Source organism: Canis lupus, chromosome 19 (genome assembly GCF_003254725.2).
Source record: "Canis lupus dingo isolate Sandy chromosome 19, ASM325472v2, whole genome shotgun sequence".
Lineage (NCBI taxonomy): Eukaryota > Metazoa > Chordata > Mammalia > Carnivora > Canidae > Canis > Canis lupus.
The window spans coordinates 29642682-29668110 of record NC_064261.1 but is presented as its reverse complement, the minus strand read 5'-3'; the positions used below and the strand labels follow the sequence as shown (position 1 = coordinate 29668110).

The 25429-nt window shown below is 41.8% G+C and overlaps 1 protein-coding gene across 23 annotated transcripts in view; it reads right to left on the bottom strand.

Annotated features, from left to right (window-relative positions):
• Positions 1-25429, bottom strand: part of CLASP1 (cytoplasmic linker associated protein 1) — a 267481-nt gene that overhangs the window by 24458 nt on the left and 217594 nt on the right. For 14 of the 23 annotated variants that reach the window (XM_049097164.1, XM_049097165.1, XM_049097167.1 and 11 more), the window contains 7 exons: positions 21549-21692; positions 20657-20763; positions 16682-16798; positions 11500-11650; positions 7685-7931; positions 6051-6241; positions 4206-4334 (listed from right to left, as the gene is read on the bottom strand). In XM_049097164.1, the coding sequence (XP_048953121.1) occupies positions 4206-4334; positions 6051-6241; positions 7685-7931; positions 11500-11650; positions 16682-16798; positions 20657-20763; positions 21549-21692 (1086 nt within the window). The remainder of the gene's footprint in view (positions 1-4205; positions 4335-6050; positions 6242-7684; positions 7932-11499; positions 11651-16681; positions 16799-20656; positions 20764-21548; positions 21693-25429) is intronic. The other 9 variants (XM_035702323.2, XM_049097180.1, XM_049097178.1 and 6 more) reach the window with 1 other exon arrangement.

Here is a 25429-nt window from a genome sequence, read left to right as displayed (position 1 = left end):
TCCTAAAACATACAATTAACTAGAAATGATTTAAAAAGAGAACCCTAAAAGACAAAACATTGTTTTATATTTTATCTAAGAATCCAACTTCCCCAAGGAAATCAAAACACCCGAGGCTGGGCTGTGATGCCCGGCACACCCAAGTCTTTGTGCATGGCAGGAAATGTTTGGTGACCCAGTGCAGGACATATTGTGATGCTAATATTTTCTTCTTTAATTGATAAATATAACCCAATATTCACTAATGTGGACAAGTTCAAGAAAAACTAAGCCTAGAGATCAAAAAGTTTCAATTAGAGAATATCTTCAAGATATAGAGTTGGTGCTTCTTTCCAGTTTAAATAAACATTTACCAAGCACTTTCAAATCTGGGTCTCTATGTAAGACATAATTCCTGGGAACAATAGCTGTTCTTACATCACATGTGTATAAAATGATTCATAATTAGTGTGCCAATTGTTTACCAAGAAAGAGGTGCTTCAGAAGAAGATAAGGATGTCTAAAACCAGTTTCATGTGGCGATACTCATGCGGCATCCGACACTTTCCAAACCGTCATGCCTTTGGGTTTTATGACAGTCATGTTTTACAGGGTCATATACAGATGATGAGACCCAACAACGCAGCTGGACAGGACACAAGCTGGTCTAAACACCAGGTTTCCTGCCTCAGGAGTCATACCCCATGCTGACCCCAGAAGCCATTCATACCATCAATTCTCTTATCAAATCCCTCTTCATCGATGAAGGAGATATTCAGCACCAGCCTGAATAGACTGCAAATTCTAAGATGAGAAGAGTTAAAATCAATGAAGTTTTTTTTTTTTTTGAAGTTTTCCTTCAAAACAGAAAATGAGCTTCAGATTTCTGAAAGTTCCTACCAATAATGAGCACTTTAAGATGTTTGCCATGACCTAACCCTACTGAAAAACCACAGTGACTTTGTTAATGAGTCACTGAAACTCAGTAGCAAAATTTATTTACTAAAAAGATAAAAAACAAGGAGTGAGATAATGAAGGAGATGTACTTATTCAAGTAAGGAACAGGAAAACGTGTCTAAACTGACTCACACCAACTTCCTAAATAGAAACTCTGAAGTGGTGTCTAATTCCCCCATGGTGCTTTACTGGGTCTGCACAGCTGAAGATGGGTGAGGTCTGAGTGAGGCCTAGCACGGTATATTTTCAACATGTAACAGAAATGTTTTGCATGGACTGTTCCTCTTAAAAGATCCTGAGAAACCAGACTTTTGCTCAAAGGATGGGAATACAAGCCATCTTATCGTTAGCCCTGCCCTGCTCATCTTCCTTAAGAACTTTTCTCACTGCTGCAGTCCCGGAACAATTGTAAGGTGTCTTGTGGCATGGCTGCCACCAATGCGGGTGCGGGAGGTCATCTGGTGCTGAGGTCTCAGAGTGGTTTGTGTCAGCCTGCTGAGTCTCATGTCCTTCATGTCCTGCGAAAACCTGGGTTCTGTCTGTGAATACAAAACCCCCTAGCTTCCTATGAGATGGAAGTTCCAGGAGCGCTCCAAAGAATGAACATACTTGGGAAATACTAATTAGCTGGGAGGGCAGACTCCGCCTCTGTAGGACCAGTACCGGTCACTGGGAGTTTCTGGCCAAGGGACAGAATGAGGCTTCACAAGGAGAACGCCAAGGGCACCAAGTCAAGGTGAGCGTGAAGGTACGCAAAGCAGGGGAGGCCTGCCAGTAGGCACTCCTTTATTTGGAACACAGTGTTTTCCCTACCTGCTTTATCAGGCAATCAGTGACAGCAGCGTGGAGACCCAGGTTACTCCAATTCCATGACAAGTGAACACTGCTAGGTTTACTTTAAGCAATAGGCACGTCCCTTAGGCAACTGAAAGGACTTCACACATAAGAATTTTCTCTCCGAAATTTCTCATTTTACAGGAAGGAAAAAACCCCTAAAACGAGATCCCTCAAGAAAACGGCTAAAAGCAAAGAGATGATTTAATTCTGCTCACTTGTACTTCTTAGGGTCAGAGTGTCAAAGTTTCAGATCAGGATGCTGACTTTAAGCACAGGCATCTTCCAAGGGGATAGGTACTAAGTGCCACACACTTAGTCAAGGGTTTCACCTTGATGCCACATTCTACCTATATCCTCTACTGAGGAAATAACTGACATCAGATATTTGCAAAAAAAAAAAAAAAAATCAACATGACTTCTTTTTAAGATAGATTTATTTATTTACTTATTTGAGAGAGAGAGAGAGAGTGCGAGCGAGCATGAGAATGGGAGAGGCAGAGAGAGGAGGAGCCTCTCAAGCAGACTCCATGCTCAACATGGAGCCCAATGAGAGGCTCGATCTCATGACCCTGAGATCATGACCTGAACTGAAACCAAGAGTCGGATGCATAACTGACTGAGCTACCCAGGCACCCCTTACTTCATTTTTTGATCATATATTCTCATTAAGGAGACGCTATTATGGTTAAAAAAAAAAAAAAAAAAAAAAAAAGGCCAGCACAGGTCAGGCCAGGTCAGGCCCCTTAAAAGAAACACATGACCTGCTTCACATCTTGGTTCTGCCAATGACTGCTGTGCATCACCTGACAAACCGTGGCATTTGGGGGACCCTCTTTCCTTGCTCAGAAGTAATAGTGTTGGCTATATTAGCTCAACTGGTCCTTACATTTTTAAAATGAGTTATTGTAAAGGGAAAGTGATCTGTTCAAACATGAGTGATTTTCACTATCACACAACTAAGCCAGAATTCGGGAGCATACACTATCAGTCTGAACACAAACCTATCACTTATGAAATTGTGTCATGCTAGGACTATCAGGCAGAGATGCCTAGACAGAGCATGAGACCCCGACTCTTGTTATGTATGCAACTGTGGGGCGAATTCCGGATCAAATCTGTCATTGTTTGGCAGCCATGTAACCACTAAACAGAGAAAAACCATGATTTTAGGGTCCAGATTCTTTTTGTAGACCTGTAAAAACTGTTCTCACTGCAATTCCCTTAATCCATGAATGTGTTCATGAGAGTCACGTGGGAGTGGAGAATGAACTGAACAAGTGGTTATGTCTCACTTTGGGGTCAAATCCACTCAAGTTTTCTAAAGTTCTAAGTACACAGTCCTATCTTCCACAGTGCCTTCTTTTCCGAAGGGTGTTGTACTTAGGAAAGCTCCATCCACTATTCTCCATAGGTTTCTAGACATCAAGGGACTGGTGGGCCATAGGGGCCAGACAATTCAGTAAGCGAGTGGATGAGGATTTGTTGCATATCCCTTCAAGGCCAGTCGTACACATGTGGGGAATAGAAACACGTCCTTCTGGCTCTCCAGGAGGCATCTGAGGTGCCAGGACAGTTTGCTAGCATTTTTCCGGATCTCACAGGCACAATGAGAGGGGAAGAAAGGGAGGAAGACCAATGTGGTGTAGCACCTGTCATTATACACAGCCCAGGAACCCTCCCTGGCTGTTTGACTTATTTGTGATTTATTTACTTACTTTGAGAGAAAGAGAGAGAACATGAGTGAGAGGGGGAGAGGGAGAAGGAGAGAATCTCAAGCAGAGTCCACACTGAGCATGGAGCCCCACATGGTGCTGGATCCCAGGACCCTGAGATCATGACCTGAGCCAAAACCCAGAGTCAGATGCATAACTAACTGAGCTACCCAGACGTCCCTGGCTGTCTCATTTAATTCTCACAAGAAACTATGACAGTACCAACTTCTATCTTATACACAAGCCCACTGAGGCACAGAAGCTGAAAGAATCTGTCGAAGTTGTAGAACAAGGAAGAGCTGCTCCTGGCACTTGCACATTTGTGTCTCCCAAGCCCACTGCAATCTCCCAACACCAGTCTGGTGGGTGCCAAATGCCACCAGTAAATGGCAGACATCTACAGCCCTCCTTTTGACCATGCAAGAGGAACCACTGATTTGGGAAATCTCTCAGGGACAGGGCAGTGGAACAGGTGAGTTTCTGTACACGTAGAAAGGGAGTTGGGAACCTACCAAGAGGCACCATGCCTGCAACCACACCTGGGGTCAGCCATCATGCTAGCAGTGGGCTCTTTGCCCTGTAGCATGGTCTGGGCCAAGCTCAAAGGGAGCGACTCCCTGTCTTAGGCTGCACAGTGATCCACACTCCTCTCTTCCCACATCTTCACTGCATCCCCAGACCCATCTGCTCAGTATTCCTAGGCCAGAGGCCTGGCTCACCTCCTTATGGGAGTCTTTATGGGCTTCCAGAGTCTTCATAATGGTCAGCTCGGCGTAGTTTTTAAATCTTGCTGGCTGGTTTCTCAGAATTTCCCGTAAAACTCTCAGTGCTAGTGCTCGGATGGAATGCTGGAGTGTAAGAGGAAAGGAAGACATTAGCAAGCAACACCCAGTGCTTCACTGAACTTACTAGCCGGCAGCATCCGGCAGGGCCAAGCACCCAGCCCCGAGCTTCCCTGGCACTTTGCTGGCACCTCAACACAGATCACATTGTTTACAAGGCACAGGCTGAGGCGGATACCTCCATGAGGCAGGCGCTGTGCTGATGCCGACATTCCCAGGACCCAGCACCTGAGAGGGACCTGATGAAGGTTTCTGGACTGAGCCAAGTGAGGACCAAATGAGACCAAATGAAGATGATGCATCTAAGTTCATTATCAATCTCCTGGGGAATGTCCAGATTTCCTGAGGCTTAAATATGCAAATTACCCTTTTGTAAAAGTTACAAAAAGAACAGGCAAAAAGCATGTAACCATTTCATCCATATGACCTTTAAGACCTTTAAGACTGCGGACAGAGAGAGCACTGCAGACCTGTCCTTACTCTTGACCTTCTGTGTGCTGAGATACCAAGGGAAGGGAATGTGTACACGCCTTGAGCTGTCTGAGGCCCGAGACTCACCATTTGGAGGAAAGCCACTGCAAACAGACTCCTAATCTCAATAAAAGAAAATGAGGTTTACACCAAACAGAGCCAAAAAGTACATCCTGCTTCTTCGTCACTCATCTGTACAGTTCACACACTAACACACCATCTACCTGCCCTCTACACGACATCACTTTATCACCCAACAAAGCCTGACCAGGCAGATATGCTTCGGCAGCCAATACTTTGTTGTAAGGGAAGTTAATACAGCTTTTTTGTCACTGTACTTCTTGTGTACTCACCCCTACACCAAACCATTAACCTGAAGCATCAGAAAGAAATCAGAGTCATCATGACACTCCCCAACCCTCCAGCACCTGTCTTCCATCAACATGACCCCAAGGTGATCTTTACCGTGGGCTGTGTTGAGATTCCTCCAAATCCACCTGGTCCTGCCCCTGAACTCTTCACCACGCTGGCTTCATTGCTACCTCTGCCAGCTGACACAAAGCCCGGGGCAGAGATAGACTTTTACATCTAGAGTTGAATATAGACAATTCCCAACATATGTTGCTGTCTCTGTATAAGCGATGAGCGCTCAGATGGGAGAAGGCAGGGCTCTGACCAGGTTAGTCCTCCTTTCAGAGTCATCTTGCACAGTGCCATGTGTGGATTACAGACCAGGCACGGCACAAATGCCTCATGGGCCACGTTTAAATGTCACGGTGCAAAGAGAGTTTTTTATTTTGAAAATAATAGAAGATATCTAACACTTGTTGCTTGACCAATGACGATGACTGGCACTGCTCATATATGCAGGGCTGAATCTACACAGAATTTCATGGAGGCAGCATCCAATAGGGTCTTTTAAAAAATGAACTTCCCTCTTTCTTAGTCACACATGAAACAGAAAAAAAGCTCACTGTGAAAAACCACTCCATGCTAACAAAGTTGCAAGAAATTTGGGTTCAACAAAGTAACCTAAAGCAGGAACAGGTTTTCTACCAGGTCCTATCTGGTTACAGAAAACACTTGCATATAGTAAGCCGAGAATGGGGCCTCTCTCTGACAAATGTTTTGATGTCAACAGTAGGCACAATACAGAAGATAAAGTCGAAGCCAAACACAAGGAGAGCAGGACTCAATAACCTGTCCCATGGGAAGGGGGAATGTCAAGATGAGGAAGGGGCGGGGCCTCACATCTTTATCCCCGAGCGTCTCCAGCAGCAGGAGCAGAATGGTCTTAAAATGTTCCTCCCAGACGCCCAGGCTGTCTTCCCGAGTGATCTTGAGCAGCTCCAGCAGGGCGCCTTTCCGTTCCTCTACCCGCTCGTTGTGGTTGGACAGCTCTTTCAGGAGGTCGGCCACCAAGTCAGAATGGTCAATGGGCACTGAAGAGACAGCGAAACAAGTCCCATCACCAGACATGTACCCCGGGGAACACCTGGCCTTGGTGATGCTCAACTCCCCTCCATCGCTCTCTGCTCTCCCGAGGCAGCCTCTCCTCCATCACTGCTGCCATGCTCTCCACTCTGCTTGGTACCACTTCACTCTTTACACCCTCTTTACACCGCCTCACCAAATATAGAAAGAGATGTGAGAACAGGTATCAAGTACCAATACCAACATTTTTACCCTTCCTTTCCATCTTTTGCCCCCCCTCTTAATTCAGAAAAACAGAAGGAATCATCTAAAAGTCCTTCCCTGGGTCCTGTCAGGACATGTGTCTTCTGAGGCCAGGGACTGTGTCTCATTTGCCTCCTTGTCCCCAGGAAGCTATAACACTTCATGGCACACAGTGAATGCTAACTCTTGAGAGTAGGGTTCTGATTTAATCCTCCATTCAGAATTGAAAAATAAAACAAAAGGCTTGGGAACAAAGTGCATATATCTAACTTTTTAAAAAATGGCTATTAAATGAACATGACAATCAGGTGAAAAGGAAAGAATTAAGTTCCTGATAAAAATACCATCTTACCAATGCACTTTACTCACTTGTTACTCAACAATGGACACTGGTCTTAACACAAGTGTCAGAAAACAAAATAACACAGCAGACTAGTTCTGTTCCATATCAAGTATGTTATATTTGGGTAAGTCATTTAAGCTTTCTGAACCTTTAGTTTCTTAACCTGTGAAATGGGAAGAATTCCCTCTATCCCATTAGATCTATATGTAAAACACTGAGTTGGGCAGCAAGCAGATGGAAATACAGGAGCTCAGTATACGCTAGATCCCCTGTCTCTGAACCTCAGGACAGAAGTCAGCCTAAAGCAGCTCCAGGAAGATCTGGTGAAAATGCTGGTGTGAGAAAGGAGGCTCTCAGTGGTGCTATAGGATCACATTCCCATAGTTCCCACAGGGAGAGTGCATAGTGGGGCCTCTATGAACGCGGAGCCTGAATGCTGAGCCTGTGCTGGGCTGTCTTGTGCCTTTGCTGCCAGAAAGGAGTATCTAACTACTACTCCCCTCGTGCTTCTGACCTCCACTCAGACCCTGGCTCCCTGGGGAAGCCTTCCCTCCTGGGTACAGCTGACCTGCCTTCACCACACAGTGTCACAACTCCAAGTTTAGGTCAGCTGTGTGACTCCTGTTTCACGACTGCCTCTGTGAGTGGTCTGTAAGCTTCCAGAGGGCAGACACTGTTCCTTCCATGGCTTAGCACATGGTAGGAGCTCAATGAAATAGTTGCTGAACAAGCAGCTAACCAGAACAGATCAAACAAATCATTTAGGTTTGCCCTGTCCACCCCAAGCTGCTCTGACAAGAGGAGAAAGCCTCAAAGAAAGTACTTTCAGATGGAGAGGAATCAAGTAAAAAAAAAAATGGCGAACCATCTCGAAGCTGCTCCATGTCATCATCAAACACGGCCTCCTTCAGGGCTGTCTTGTCATAGGTGTTGATGGTGTCGGAGTAGGGATAGGGATTATAGTCTCGCACTCGCGGCCCCGGGAAGGCACGTGGAGGCTGGGTGTTGAGGAGGGATGTCTTGTTATCCAGAGCCGTTCTGCCTCCTTCCACCACATCACTGCCTCCCCGACCCTCAGTGGCAGGCGAGGCAACTCCACCATCGCGGGACACCTGGAGCACAGCACGTGGTCAGTTCCTCTTTAGGACTTTTACCAAACTCTTCCTTTACATTTTCAGAAGCATCAGGAGAACCAGATCTCTCACTTGAAATCTGGCCACCAACAAAGGGACAGTTAAGAGGGCTTCAATCTGCAAACACCTAATGCATAAACTACCTTAACAGGAACCGAATATGCTTATGTTTTCATCTCTTCATTCATTAAATTACACATACGTCTGACTGTGTACTTGGTGATGACTTTTATGCACACATTTCTCCCGGAATTTCATGTGCCAGCACTGCTGCCCATCACTTTCTTCACGAGCAGCAGGGTTTTCTCAGTGATGCCCTGATACATCACCAATGCTAGATGCTCTCTGGATTCTCACCACAAGATCTAAAAGCAGCTCAACCATTTGTGAGCTCCTGTTACATATCCCCCCAAAAGTGGTGAGCCAAATAATGCTTACTAATCTCTAGCAGTGGGGAGCTCAGTATCTGAGAGGCACATCCTCCCCCGGACACCCATGACTCTTGTTTAGGCTTTGTTGGTATTTTCTGAAATTCTTTTCTTCCTCATATATTCTGAGACTCGTCCTCAATGAATTCACCCCCTGGTGTCCTTGTATCCTTGTAGCATGTTCCTGACTCCCCACTCCTGAGGAGTGCCGCCTGTCTGTCTGGTTCCCTTTGCAGGGAGGTACTATAACCAAGCAAGCATGGGCTGACTGCTGGGAACAAAGCAAAGCCTTCACTTCTCCTCACCCCCAACACTGACTATGTAACAATGGTGGAGCCATATCCAGGCAGCCGGGCCACACTGGTGATTCTGGTGGCATGTTTTTCACTTGTGCTGCTGACAAGATACATCTCTTTCATCTTGTTTGTATGCATTTTTAAAAATTGTGGCCAAAAAAAAAAAGCCAGTTTAAAATTATGGCTAATCATATGTAAATCATTTTAATCATTTAATTTATAGGTACAAAGACGGTGACATTAAAAACAGTCATGGTATTTTGTAATATTATATGTTGGGCAAACCTTTTCATTTTCCCCAACCAAAATTTATACCCATTAAATAATAATTCCTCGCCCTTCCTGGCCCTGGTAACCTCTACGGGTATCTGTTCAAGTCCCTTCTTTCAGTTCTTTTAGACATACATCTAGTGGAACTGCTGGGATACATTAGGTATTAAGTAATGCCAAAAAAGATTTTATGCTATTAAGATCTAAAAAGGATATGTAATATATGGGTAGACATGAACAAAATAAGACTTCAGGCTTTTCTCTCTATAGGAAGATGATTCATGGATGATTTAAATTTTTTCTCTTTGGAACTCTTTTCTCAAAGTAAAATAGATATTATTGTAATGAAATAAATTAGAAAAAGAGAAAGGTTTTAAAAAACTTGAGACATTTAAAAAATAAAGCTAAACTATCCTAATTCTAATCACTTTTAACCAAAACAAAACAAAACAAAATCTTACTTTTTAAACTTGTGTATTATCCCAGTCCTTATCTTCATGCAGATTTTGCAGAGTGGGGATCACAGAGCACATACTCTCATATATTTTGCTTTCCTCGCAGTATAAAGGTCCCATATAAATATTTCCATTTGTATCCTAATAAGATTTACTCAACTATTCCCGTTTTTTAAAAAATGTTTCTGATTTTTGTTGTTATTATTATTTATAGATAATGCTGAAATAAGCTACACTGTAAATAATAACTTTCTTTCTTTTTGCTGAGTTTGTTATTTAGTATAGATTGTCAAATGTTAGATTACTGGATAAAGGATATGGAACTTAAAATGACTTAGGCTGAGGAGAGCCTGGGAGGCTCAGTCAGTTAAGTGTCTGATTCTTGGTTTTGGCTCAGGTCATGATCTCAGGGTTGTGAGATCAAGCCCCGTCTTAGGCTCCAAGCTGAGTGTGGAGCATGCTGAAGATTTCTCTCTCCCTCTGCCTCTGCCCCTTCACCCCCCTACCTCCCACCCCCAAGCTCTCTATATCTCTTTAAAAAAAATCACTTATGGTAAATATAATTTAATAAGCTCCAAAGCAATTATATCAAGTTCCTGCTTTTGGAAACCATCTTCCTGGTGGATCTGACATTCATCCTTACAGATGTCTGTCTTAATAGCCTGGTCACTTACCAAGCCAAAGAGACATACTAGCCAAAGGGACATAACTTTCACACTTAATGCATTTTTATATCCACTCTAGCTTCTTTGCTAACACTTTGGTAATCAGCAGCTAAAATGCTGAGTTTCGAAGCTGCTCAACAATTCAATTTCCACTTCATCATATTTAATGCAGATAGAAAATAACAATGAATGTTCAATGGAACCCTTTCACTCCACACCTGACTGGTCCCTCTCTTTGGCTATTCCTAAAAGTCTCCCTTAAGTTCTCTCACCATACTATACTATCCTGGTCTCCCACACAATAACCTGTAGCTTTTCTCCCAACTCCTTAGCGTTGATGCTTCTTTGGATTTTGTCTGTACCCTTTTTACTTGGTTGATTTTACTCACTTTTTAGTTTTCATCAAGCAACTAGTCAACGCCTCTCAAATCTCTATCCCCTACCTGAATGGCCAGCCTAAACTCCAGACTGGTATCTGCAAAGACCTCTGGGATATGTATGCTCAGATATTCCATGGGTCCTCCGAGTCACACATATTCACAACTCAATTCATCATGTTCCAAATGGACTAATAGACATTTTTTCTCTCCTTCTGGGATATTATCTCACTGAACTGCCCCAGCACTTGAGTCCTAGTCAGAGACATCTGACTCTAATATTTCAGATCATGTCCTACCTACCCCTACTTCCTCCAGACTCATTCTCCATCTCACAGGGACAACAATCTTTCTAAAATATAAGTGTGACCATGCCACTTCCCTGGTTACAGATCCCTCAGAGACTCTCTGGTGACCCCATAGGAAAGCGAAGACACTGGTAGAAAGTCCCCTGGGTGTGAGTGCCCTTCCTGAGCCAACCTCTGCAGCTCCTTCCCCAAACCTCACCACCACCACAACACACTCGCCCTCTCCACTGCAGCCCCCACCAGAGGGAAATCCTGTCATGCCCACAGCACCTCTGTTTTCTCATAGCTGCCCCCCGCCATCTGTCCAGACAAACTCCCTTGGACCCTTTGCTTCAAGTAACTCCGAGGGTGTGACCATCTCTCCTGTTGACCCTTCTCGAGCACCAAGACTGGCCCAGAGTGTCTCTTCAGTACTGAAGCCTGACCACCCTCTGCCTCTGCGTGAGACGAGCACTACCAGAAAGCCATGTGGGTGTCCAACTCAGGCCTGTTATTTCTATCACATCTCAGAAGCAAAACTATATGTCCACGGTAAACAAAAACCAGACGGGAGAGGAGGTAGTTGACGTTTTTCACAAAGACAGCTGAGGGTTACTCAAAATTTTATGAAGTTGCTTTGGGCCTCTTAAAATAATGCTATTCTAACTACCAGATAAAAGTAACAATGAAGTTCAGTATTCACAGTGGTCAGTATTCAGATTTATCACTTAATTGAAATACAGTTCTCTGCTAGCCTGGGGATACTTACAGTATCACAGTCCTTCTTGCCATCTCTTTTAATTGGCTCGTTCAGATCCTCTTGACTTCGAAAACTAAACTTTTCAATGGCTTCTGTAACTCCACGCAGAGAACTATAAATTTCTTCAGAGTTCAGGTTCTCTGTATCATACTCCAGCATGCTAAAGATCAAAAACAGTGTATTTCTTAAATTAAAGCATATGAATAAACTTGAAATATGGGTGTAAAAGACTTCCAATAGTTTATGAAGTAAGGGGTAATTACAGTTTGGTATCTTTAGGTGATTTGTAATGAAAAGGAGACACCTTTTGTTAGAGCGCCACCACTGGACAATGATGTGTTCTTTGTCAAACCAGGCCCCAAACACATTACATTGGCACTCAGAAAGAACCAGTGGGGAACAGCAATCAATAACCACGAGAATGCAAGAACTCAAAGGGTGACAACTGGTGACAATGCACGAGGTAATGAAAGTGGAAAAATAACTCTCATATCTTGAAGATGGAAACAAGAAGTCTGGTTGTTACTGGTCTCAAATGTACAAACAGATTAAGAGGAATGGGCATTTCAAACTAAAGCTAGTATTACAAGCAAGTTTCAGAGAAGCAAAGCAAATGACCTCACAAGACGGGGTTATGCTTATCAGTATCAGAAACTTATGAAATAAAACCCTGCATTCAAAAAATGATTCCAAGTCAGATCCACCCTACTGGAGTGCTCCTGACAGTTTCTTGTGCCATCTAGCCCAGGGTCTTGCTGTGAATACCAACTCTTTCAAGATGCTTAAGTTTATGTGTTTTATAAAAAAAGCAGATCTTATACAGATGAGTCACATTCCTAGAGGGATGTCTAAAAGTATTTCAGAAAGCAAGAAATATTTGTCCCTCACAGAAAAGTGATGTCAACTATCGTTCCTTTCATTGAATGTGCAGAATAAAACATGAAACAAAGCAAAAATCCCAAAGAGCCCTTGGGTGTAACGCAGTGTGTCAACAAGCAGCCTTCAGAGATCTGAAAAGTGCCCTCAAATGGGTCCTGGGAACAAAACCCACCATCCCTCACAAAGAATATCAAAGAAAAGCACAGGATAAAGGATAGCAAAAAGAAAGCCAAATAAGAAGTGACAATCAACCAAGGGCAAGTCAAAAAACCTGTGTTAGTTTAAGTGTCACTTGATTCAAGAAAATATCAAGAGATCAGATGAGTTGGTCTAAGTGAACTTACAGAAAGTCTTGAGCTATGCTGAGGATGGCTAAGGCATACTCAAAGAATTCTTGCCTGTATATAAGTAAGCATTTGACAACATTATTAAAGACTAAAGAAAAGCACTTGTGTGATCTTCAAGAAAAGTAACTGAACATAGACACTTGCCAGCAGAAACCTTTCCTCCAGGCACCACAATCAATCCTGTACATTCTCATGAAAGGTTAAGTTTCCTGTAACTTAAAAATATATTTACAGGACGCCTGGGTAGCTCAGCAGTTGAGCATCTGCCTTCGGCTCATGGTGTGATCCCAGGGTCTGGGATTGAGTCTCACATCGCACTCCTTGTAGGGAGCCTACTTCTCCCTCTGCCTATGTCTCCGCCTCTCTCTCCGAGTCTCTCATGAATGAATAAATAAAATCTTTAAAAAAAAAAATATATATATATACGTACATATACGCATACATATATATTTACTATGTCTGCTCCCTTTTTCTTTCCTTCTTCCTTCCTTCCTTCCTTCCTTCCTTCCTTCCTTCCTTCCTTCCTTCCTTCCTTCCTTCCTTCCTTTCTTTCAGGATTGGGCAGATGAGTAAGACAGGATTTGAAAATCCAGGAAGTGGATTTTCTCACTTGGAAATAGCCAGACCTCTAACGCCTCTAGTTTGCAATGATCCAAGTGTTTTCTAAGACTGGACAGGTTCTACTGGGGCACAGCATCTGAACTCAACCTTCACAGATGGGATTTACCTAAAATCGCAGAACTTGCTCAGATAGAACCCATTCTTCTTTTCTGATGAATGAAAGAAAATTCATACTCCACTTGTACTTGGAGAGTTCACAAAAATACACGCCAATTCAGACTGGCGCTGGCATCAAACACAAAAAATGTGAATGAGGGATCCCTGGGTGGCGCAGCGGTTTGGCGCCTGCCTTTGACCCAGGGCGCGATCCTGGAGACCCGGGATCGAATCCCACATCAGGTTCCCAGTGCATGGAGCCTGCTTCTCCCTCTGCCTGTGTCTCTGCCTCTCTCTCTCTCTCTCACTGTGTGCTTATCATAAATAAATTAAATTAAAAAAAAAAAAAATTAAAAAAAAAAATGTGAATGAACACGTTTACAGCTAAAATTGCACGTATATACTGACAGGAGGCGGAATAAAAAACTTGAATAGAATTCAAGATTTCAACCCCTGTTGAGTTCATAAGGTTATCTGTCTATGAGGCAACATCCCATTAAAGTGAAGAAAGCATGACTGAAGAGCACAGGGACTCCCAGCCCCTCCTTCATAGAAGACCACAATACCAGCTTATGTGGGAACAAAGGCATTTATACATCTGGCCAGTACACTATTTTTTATATATAAAAACTGAGTATGACTCAAACAAAAAATATGCATACGAGATGTAAAAAGATGCCTTAAGATACTTTTAATCACAACAACCAAAAATAATAGCATAGCCCATGCAAAAGGAAAAAAAAACTGAAAGAATGACAGATGGACAAGAGGAAGTCTGGCGGAACGTTCAGCTTTTTAAGGGATGTCACAATATTATTTTCCATATGTCGCTTCAGATAACATTAGCTTTCACATAATTCATCTCATTATTCATAACCTAAATGGTCTTAAAATATTTCACTTGAGTTCACAGGACTTTAACATTACTGTATACAGCCTCTTTTCAAAGTAATAAAGGATCCTAGAAGTTAATGTTCCTCCTTCTTACTTTCAATTAATAATCAGGAGTACACATGCATGACCAAGTACAATCTGTGGTGACATTTCTTTTAGACTCACTAGCCTCATTGAGGTCTGAAGTATATCCTTGGTATGAAGCTAAAACTGTGAGCTCCAGGTGAGAGACAGTATTGTTTTTCTCCAACAGGAAACAGATAATGCTACTTTCTTTGCTAGTTCATGTTTTGGCATTTGTTTTTGTTTTTTTCCCCCCAAATCAATGCCTATGAGCCTTCATTCTGTAGGGGAAACAAGGAAATTCTCATGAAAGCCATCATTGGGGAATCACAGACGCCGTGCTCCTGGCCAGCAGAACATAAGGGAGCATAGCAAGAAGGATGAAGTGGCTTCACCTATCAGAAGAGGCTTGCTTAGATACAACCTGGACTGTTACCTGCCCCCACATTCTGTCTTGTTTTAGCTCAGAGACATAATCCTTAGGTTAAAGGCCAGCTCCTGGTCTTCTGTAAACACTCTGATTAGACCCCAGAAAGGTTTCCTTAGAATTCTTTAGATTAGGGAGAGTTGCTCAATTGGTCAATATTCATGGACCCAAGGTCAGGCCATGTCATCCAATACTGAGGCAGAACAGAGATCTGACTTGCCCTGTTGTAAAGGATCCATATTGTGGTCAGGGAGATGTGTGAGGTCAGGTCTCCAAGAATGGAGACTGGAGACAGGAAGTTTGCCTTCTGAGATTTTCCCCTTTGTCATTTTGTTAGAGAAAACACACCAGGAATGGAATTAGGATATAATCATTCCTTGTTACACAATACAGTTTTGGCAGAAAGCAAAGAGACAAAGATTTCCTCTTATTTGTAGGGAACAGATGGGTTTTTCTACATGCAAAAGTCTCTTATCAATGCTCTCTCCCTCTGATTGTCAACAGAACTTATGGGTACTTATTAGCCTTAGCTGTGTTACTGTGCATGCGCTAAAGATAATTCTGGAAATGAGGTGTCCTCTGGAAGGAGTCTTGATGGCTGGATGGGAAGAATGGCTGGGGTGAAGCTTAGTGTCTATTAGGGCACACAGGTCATTGTCCTGGAACACAGTTAATAAATGGGACTTCTACTTTGATGCATGGCTAACCTTTAAAAAAAAAAAAAAGTTTAAGTATGGTGACATGCTTTATTAACATTGACGACAGCAGCTGTCACACTGCTGCTGTGTCCTTGCCCTAATCTTGTGTATCTAGAAACATCTAGTCATTATAGGATTCTCTGTACACTTGGGAAGTTACTTTCTCAGATATAAGAGTTTCAAAGGAAAGATGTTAAAACATTTAGCTGACTTGTTTATTATGTACAGCTTCAATGAGTCAAGAATAGAAAAACAGGAATGTAAATCCGTGCAAAAGCTATCTTTGAGGCATTCAGAAGTAACAGACCTTCTTCTGTTTTGTTTCTATCATACCCTATCAGAGAGTACAAACTCATCTTACACAGCCCAGAGGCAGCTGGACTGCCTCATGCTCTGCTGGTGAAATTACAGGCTTCTAGGGAAGGGGTCCTCTGATCTTTGGACCTTTAAAATAACCACCTAAGGGACCAAATAGGTATCCATAGAAATCTGTAGATCCCACTTGGTCCCACTGATTTACCACCTGTCTTCAATCTGAACAAAGGCCCACCCCTTCTTCTAGACTCCTTAACTTTTTCACCTTCCACCAGGGGCTAGTGAGAGAATACTGACTACTCTCTGGCCTAGAGTCAGGGCATATCAATGAAATGCAGCAGTGAACACACTTCTTGGGGCTTCCCTTCAGGATCTGTGTCCTCGGACTCTCACCAAATTGCAGTAATGTTATGCAAGAAATTAGTCCACATTGTCAACAGCAGCACTGAGCACTACAGGTATGGTTGGGAAAGAGCAGGACTCATTTGCTTCTGAGCAGGAATGACCTGTCCTCCTGAGAAGAATAACGAAGAAAACTGTGCCCCTCTTGTCTGCCTTGACTTCATGGCATTGCCCCAGCACCTTTGAGGGGGCTCAGCCCTGCCTCGGCCAAAAGGCTCACTATGGTAGGTGCTGCTAGATTTGGTCGGTTGATGAAATGGTCTCTGTCCCTGTGACACAGCAGGAGCCACACTCGTGCAGGTCGACAGAGATCATGCATCTGCTCACACTTCTCACCAAGGCTCTACTCCTGTTCGTCTAAGCCAAAGGCTTTCCGAAAGACCTGAGACGACCCTGGAAATGCAATAATATTGTGACACCTCAGACAAGGTTAACAGGTAGTTTGTTACCTGGGAGAGTAAGAGCGCCTGAGAGTCTTGTGGGAGGGAGCGGTGGGGATGGAGTTGGGCTGAGAAAAGGGAGGTGGGTGCTTCGAGAGGCCATCGGCACTCCAACCCCACAACCGACTGCAGTGATCAGAAGATCAGAAGACGAGAGTCAGAGAGAGACAAAACAAGGCAACAGGGAGGGGAGCGGGGGAGGGAACTGGGAATCACTACATCCTCAGCGTCTTCCAGTCTCCTCTTTCCTTGACCAAGCTCTGTCAAAGTTAACTGGAGCAAAATTTATTCTTCACCATACAGAGAAAATGAACAGTTTTTTACAATTTAGCCTGCAATAAGGCTGCTTATTTTCTTTCCCTTCTTGGTCATGTGTTACATTTTTTAAATCATGAGATCATGAGATTCCAAGTGTAAAAGTGTATATGTGCGTGTGTGTGCACACTGGGAAGAACATTATGAACACTTACATACAAATATGTTCAGTTTCAGATAATGCAATCAATTATTCTATAAAGAACCAAAGAAGGAATTTTGGGCCTTAATTCAAACGGGACCCAAGGGACTACAGGAGGAAGACTAGAGAACATGCCTTTCTGACCAGAGCACTCAAGCAGTGGACAGTGTGCTCCCTGAGGCCGGGACCCAATCAGATGGAGTTCAGAGGCTGCAACCAGTAATTTCCTTCTGGAAAAGTAAAAGTACCACTAGAGGGCCAGAGCACCAGGTCTCAAAAACACCTGAACTCCTCTGTTCACATCACCTAATTTTAGAATTAAAATGCATCTGAGAACACAGGGATATCTCTTCACCTTGTAAATGTCACCCAGTGGCCTGGGTGTGCAGAGGCCCGGACCAACAGTTCTAATAGCTGCTGCAGTTCAGAGGAGCCACAGGCACTGGGAGAGGTGTGAGCTGACCTGGCAGGAAATGTGACCTGGGGCCCAAAGTGGAGTCATAGCATCAGAGACCACATTCCCAGAAGCAGGACTGCCTGAGGCTGGCTATCATCATGGTCCTAAGAGCTAACCTCTGCCAAAGACAGCTGTGGCCTCATTTTGTAAGGTAAACAAGTGTGGAGATGAGAGGTCAGCATGGCATAGGCATACAAGGGCCCAAAGACCTTCTCTGAGTCCCACACTGAGTCCGGGTGGAGGTACAAGAGAACTCTGGTGACCATCTGGGCTGGAGCTCTGCTAACAGGGAGAGCATAAAACAGATGTACCACCATCTCCACTACTTTTGGGAGGCTGGGTCTCCCAATTAATCCCCACTTTGCTTCCACAGAAATCTTGATCCTAAATGCAGTGGATGTAAAATCCACCTAAAATTACCCTTTATTGCGAGAGGTCATCTAATTAGGATCACTCTGCTCTATAACAGGTTTGCCAAGAATGTACAGCAGAGAGGGATGGGGACTGCTGTCTACTTTGTGATCTCAAAGGGAATCGATGTGAAGTGATATCTGAAGCCCCTTGCAACTGTTTTTTCGCTTTTACTTTTTAATTTAAATTCAGTTAATTAACAAATAGTGTATTATTAATTTCAGAGATAGAACTCAGTGATTCATCAGTTGCATATAACACCCTGGGCTCATTATATCAGGTACCCTCCTTAATGCCCATCACCCAGTTACCCCATCTTCCCACCATACTCCATCCAACGACCCTCAGTTTGTTACCTGTGATTTAGAGTCTCTTATGGTTTGTCTCCCTTTCTGATTTCATCGTTTTTTAAAGATGATTCAAAAGAATGGTAGCTCACAGAAAACAGATGCTTCAAGAACAGTGTTCTTGAAAAACATCTGCAATCACACGTGATAATGGGTCTACTGCCGCCTCAGGAATGGGGTAACCCTAAGTCCATTTTCCTATTTAATGCAAAAGTTCTTAGCTTTCATAATTTTCCTGGTGAAATATTTCTAGTTATATAATGATGGTAGGCCATTTTTCCTACTTCTGGACAGTTTTAGTTGTGAGAAAAATCACATCTACTGAGTTCAAGTTGTTGGCTAAGGCCATATGGCTCGGTATTCCCTGACTGAGGCCACATTAGTTTTAAAAAATGAAGAGACCATGCAATTAAATAATTCCCTAAAGCAGAATTTGTTGCCAAGAAAATATTTAGGTCATACTTGGCCTTAATCTTGAAAATGATATTAATATTAAAAACAAACGTTTTCATATTTTCCACTGACCAGCAACCTTGACAGTAAAAATTAAGACCAGGCCAAATAAAAATAAATGGTGACTTGGAAAAATAAATTTTTTAATAATCTGGGGATCCATGAAGATTAATACTGAACCAATTTTTAGCTCTGATGGATTACACTAGCAGCCCCCACCAATCTTTTACTTAGACCAGTAGCACATAAGATAATAAAGTACTTGAGTTTTACCTTTTGCTTATTACTACCTAAGGGATATGCCACCCTAATAGTAAAAAAACTAAAGATAAGAAGTATGAACTGTGTATTATTGAAGAGCAGATTTCCCAACTAATGGTGTAGAAGTATTACTTCTAAACAAAAGCAACCATTAACAGAGAATTCAAGTTTTCTATAAAATACCATCCCCCATTCCAAGAAAGAGAACTCTGATTTCACTGTTATCACTGGACTCTGTTCATTTAAGACAAGTCATATACTTTAGATACAGATATTAATATGAAAAAAAAATAGTTGGTTGAGCCTCAGTCACACCTGGGGAAAGTCAGACACGTTTTCCTTCACTTCTGATATCAACTAATTAATTCTGACAGCCTGCTAAAATCATGACAACACACACCGAACTTGGGATACATGACATCATTCTTCATTCTACCTAAATACAGTACCAGGGGGATTTAGGGGGATTAGAAATAAGGCAATATCAACAGTAGGATACTATAAGTATACAAAATATTTTGTTTCACCAAGAGAAAAATACAAATTTGATATATTCCAAATATTTATATGACAACTTGAAGAATTAAAGAGAATTTTATTGGTAGGGATGGAAGATTTGGGGAGACTCTTGATCACTTAAAAATCTAAAATAAATTTAAAGGCACTCACATAAAAAAAAAATAAAGGCACTCACATTTTGAAATTTTCCTACCTTTAAAGGGAAAATGGCATTACTTGTGGTATTTTCTTATCATCTTGGTACCAACAACCCTTAAGACACAGCTCCTTGATTCTTGGGGCCAGGGATCGCAAAGATCTGGACTTCTTATAGACAAAACCAGCATGTATGATCCTCACAGGTCCGAGTACTGTGAAATCTGGCCTCTAGGGCCACTCTATGTGAGGCCAAGGCAGTCTCCCAACACCTGCCAGTAGTCACTAAAGCCACCATACAGAGACTTCCAAAGGCTTTGGGGCAAATGGAGAAGTCTAGAGCTCCTGAGGCAAAGTCTTTTTCTTATTTTAAGTTGCTATCTCAGACTCTGTAAGATCAATGTTTGCATGATCCCAATAAAAGTCTGAATATTCTGATCCAATTTTAGTTTTCAGGTTCTTAATACCTCTCCAGAGCAGTAGTCTGCTTCAAATATGAGTCCATGATGACAGCAACTATACTTGGAATGGCTCCTTGGCTGGAACACTACCCCAGGGCTATGTGTAGACTAACTGTAAGGGATTTACTTAGATGACAATTACCTTCAGGTGCTCCTGGAGCTGAAAGAATAGGTGATGAATTCCTAAATGGTTTTATGTGAAATAGTACTAAATGTAAATTTAGTTTTAAAATCATTAAGTTACTAGGGAGTGCTTAGAGCCAAAAGAATCTCCAAGGACATTCAGTGCAAATTGGCCATTTCACCACAGAAGTCAAGCACTTTGCCCAAAATTGTACAGTTAAGATTTGAGTGAGAATTAGAGCTCATGGTCTCCTGATACCCATCTATTTTTTGGTATTAAGCTTGGTCTAAAAGCTTAGAAATAGGCTGGATAGACACTGGGGTGCTTTAGTTTCTTCACTTTTCTTGAAATGGCATTACCTGGGAGATAGGCCCCCATGGGAACAGTTGGTGGGTGAGGTCAAGGGGCTGGTCCTGCTACTGGTGTGTCGGGAGGGAGTCCGGCCAATTGTATTGCTCGGAGAGCCCTGGGGTGAAAGCAGAATGAGCATCACTATTCAAGCGCTTAACAAAGGTTATAGTGTCCCCTTTCCCTTAGCTCTCCCCCCCCCCAAGATTTATTAATTTATTTTAGAGAGTGAGAGGAAGAGCACAAGCAGGAGGGGCAGAGGAAGAGGGAAACAATCTCAAGTAGACTCAACGATGAGCACCGAGCCTGATGTAGGGCTCAATCTCATGATTGTGAGATCGAGATCTGAGCCAAAACCCAGTCAAACGCTCAACTGACTGTGCCATCCAGGTGCCCCCCACCCCCCACCTTTAGCTTTTTAACCCACATGTGAATAAAAGGGCAAAATTTGCACAATCAGGGTGACTTTTTTTTTTTTTTAAAGAATCATTAAGGCCAATTTAAAGTATATATACACCCAAAATAGATAACTGTCACATAGGGATTCCTGAGGTTGAATGGTTGATATCAGAGATGACTAGAATAACACAAATTGGGCACTTTCACTTCCATCTTTATTAGTATGAAAAAATTAAGTAACTCAATGAATAAAGGACCAAGTGAACAAGTAAACATTTAACTGGTTGAAAAATCTCACTTAAGAAAAAGGCCATATTTAAATACTAGGTTCACTCATTCATTGGGAATGTGGCAGGATCAGACATGGCCCCATTCTCCAGATGCCCACAACCTACAGAAAGAGAACAAGAGAAAGCTGGACATTCTATTAGAGCACATCTAGAGAGCAGGGATTCACAGAGATCATAATAGGTACAGAGGTACCAACTTTGACCACGCACTCACCACACTGGTGTTGCTAGCATTCTTGAGGTGGTTATGCAGGAGTTTGGTGGCACCATCCTGGAATGTTTTTGGCAAGGCACCAAGTAACATGGTAAATTCAGGAGTGTTCAATTCAAACAGAGAGATGAGCACAATTTGTGCTGCCTGGAAAAAGAACACTTGATTAATTGATATAACGGAAAATAGCGTATTTTGGTCAAAACTTCCATTAAAATTGTTTTACAAAAATGTTTTTTGCATGAGTAAAGTAAATTAAAAAACAGAGAGGACGTCTTTGTCATAAAAAACACAAGGAAATAAGATCATCAATTTTAAGTAGCCTGACTTTAATCTGAATCTACAAAATATGCCCCAGTTTCATCTTCGAGCCCTGGCCTTGGATTTCCATAACATGCTCGTAATAGACCATTACTCTTATGTTGTTCAGTACTAGGTACAAAGCTGATAAATCCGTAAATGAAACAATCCAAGAAGGTGAAAAGGCTGAGATGGTCCACTCTACTAAGTCAGAACTGGACAAGGCTCCCAGTGCATCCTGGAGAGAGTAAGGCTCTATGTGAGCTGCCAGTAGGTTATTTGAACAACCACTTTTCCTCAAGCCTACTCCGAGTGACTGGGAAATTCTAGAAAAAGAGTTTAAATACATCTGAAAAACTCCTGTTAGGCCTATGAACTGAGAGACAGACCGTGGGAAGCCAATCAGCCTTCCATGGTACAAAAACATATTTTTCTGTTTTGGCAAATGCTCTACTTTTCTTTATTAATTGAGACAATAAATTGCAGGACTGCTGGCAGCAAGGTGGGAAAGCAGTTAGCTGAAGCAACAGTGGCCCAACGAGACTCAGCAAGTTTATGTGCTTTCTAAGGCACTAAGTAGTAGCAGGCAGTCTGAGCTTAAAAAATGATGCCTGAGAGATTATTTCCAAGGGTTCTGATTTAGAAAAACTATGCCAAGAGAAAACTTTAGTAAATAATGGCATTTCTTACACATTTCTGAAGGTCAGAAGAAAGCAAAACACATTATGAGCGTCTTCCGACTGAAAGGATACATTTATCTGTCCAAAACACTTTAATTTTAGGATTGCAGTGATTATTCTGGATATTCTCCCCCATGGTATAGGGAATTACAAAAAATGTATTTGCTGAGAAATGCTTTGGAAATAAACACCACAAAATATTTCAGTGCTTTCACAGTGTTAAAATCAATTCTGGATCCAGTTAAGGCAGAATTATTATTTGTGTCCGGAGAAGGAAAAAAAAAGAAAATTCAGAGACCCAGATATTTAACCAAAAATAAAAATTAATTATGAAACTTAAAATATCAGTAGAATGTTTTTTACAGCAACATAAACTACTTTTTAGACATATCGAAAGCATTTATTAAGCACAGCATTGGGCAAAAGTATCTTACTTTTCCCCTTGACCTCCAAATACAGTCCTTAGTAACCTTTCCAACCAAACTAAATCCCAAGGGGCCAGTGTGTGCTTTCATGACACAGCAAAACACACTTTACTGATTGTATTAAAATATACATCTTTACATTTCATTCTTGAAACATTCTTAATAAACAGTTATCTGAAGGAATCTATTTCACCACTGAGGTAATATATATTAACAGGATCTGTGCATTTGTATAGAAGCAAATCCAAAACTCATGCAAAGTAACCTGTGCATTTAAAAAACCATTTTATTAGATGTTAGAAAAAAATGCATGCAGAAAAAATTATACTTCAAAGAGACAGAAACAGACCTGAGTTTTAGCAGGGAGGAAAAAGTCGTCAATTTAAAATTGTAGGAAAAGTTTAGGGACTTATTTTTTGATTGGCAACGGCATTTGAAAATTAGAAAATTTATCAGTATATTTTTGAATCGTATATTTTTATGTGAAATGTGCTACTGTCTCTACTTAAAAAAAAAAACACATTTCTTTCTAAAATGACTAACTTAAGGGTTTTTCATGAAGCCAATTATAAAATCAGTGGGATCTTCTAGGAACAAGAAGGCTGCAAGATTGTAAGTCTAGAAATTGTGCTAATTCATGGCTATTAATGACTCTTAATCACATGGGAAAAGAAAGTGCAGCAGACTTTCACTTCTGGTCCACTAGAGAAATCAAACAGAAAGACGGGGAATTTTGAAAATATAGCTCATTGGAAAGATGGTACATTTACAGTGACTTATACATATAAACAAATATAATTTATTTTTACATTTTCTAAAATATAACTGATTTTATACAATCTTCAAAAGTCACCCTGTGGCTTAAAGCTGTTTTCAAAGTAAAACCCTTTCTGATGATGTTCAAGCTCCAGAAATGAATAGGAAGTAGGACTTAAATATGTTCTTTTAAAAATGTTTTACGCCACAGTTTTAAAAAGAGATAAGGCGGTTATGGTCCTAAAATATTTTGCCTACAACCCTCTTAGTGAGACGTCAGCATACTAGAATCCAAGCAAGGAAGAAAACTGGGTTTTATTTATTATTACTATCAATACACTCTCTTTAAAGTTAGTAATTCCAAACACGGGGTTGAGTTGGAGAGATCTGTTGAAAAAAGCCTGGAGCTCATGTGCAATAATGAATCCAAGAGTGGAGTACGCCACTGTTCCTGTCCCATCACTGAACGCTTCTTGCCTTTCACAAGAGGTGGGGCCAATCAGTGGCCAGACAAAACACTCAAGGTTGCCACTTTTTCTAATGGACAACTCTAGGGTCACTGAGTTTCAAGAACAAATAGCAACTTACAAGGAAATCCCCACTCACGCCCCCTATAGGGGAATTTGGTAGGTGAGGGTAAAAGGTCCTTCGAATCTCAATGCCACAGCATGGAAAGAATTGAGACAGGAGATCAATAAAGCTTTGACAAATGCATTGGTATGGTATTAATTGGGGAAAATTTAAAGTTGGGGAGGAAAAGAAGTTTTCTAATGTATTAAATGATTACTGCTCCCTCTGGATGGTCATTAAAATTGCTTTAGAAAATCACCAAAGAAAGGGTATCTGAAAACACTCAGATTATTTCGTATTTAGTATCCTTCACTCATCTGCTAAACTATGGTAGAGGTCTGCACTCAACACAGCTATGTCTTTGGGCAGGGTGTTAATCATAAAACATGTCAAAATACAAACATTTACACGCACACACGCTCACATAGTATTATACGAATTTTAGGTTTCTTCAAAATCTTTTCAGTGTCTTGACATGGGTATCAGTATTAATAATCTAAAATGCAAACAGTGAAGTATCTTTTTTCAAATTAGTACTTAGTTTAATATCTACCTGTTTACAATTTTCTTCCAAGTTTCCTTCTCCAGGCCCAGAGCAGGTGGAAGCTGACCTAGTGGGGAAATCCTCACCTACTCGACTACGCTGAAGCGGGGACTGACAAACAGGAAAGGCGGTAGGATTTAATGAGAGAAGCAAGTGCTTAAACCAGGGTTATTTGTAAGCTGTGGAAGTATTTGGCTTCTTTTACAAAATCACCTTAGGTATATATATACTCTAACAGCTAAGAATAGGAAGCATAACAATAGTAAGTACCAGTTTCAAACCTCTATCATTTGCTAGGTGCATAATAACCATAATCCTTGCTAGCAGTAGTAGCATTCTTGCCTTACTCGATGAAAAGGTCAAAAAGGTCAACTCATTTCAGTCACCATTAAGCTGAGCCTCAAATCCTGTTTGATGGGAAAACCCTAGGCTAGGCCACACTGCCTACCTACAATCAGACTTGAAAGTTTTTCAATGAGAGGGGCACCTGGATGGTTCAGTTGGTTAAGTGACAGACTCTTGGTTTCAGCTTAGGTCACGATCTTAGGGTTGTGACTTGAGCCCCGTGTTGGGCTCTGTGCTGGGCAAAGAGCCTGCTTAAGATTCTCT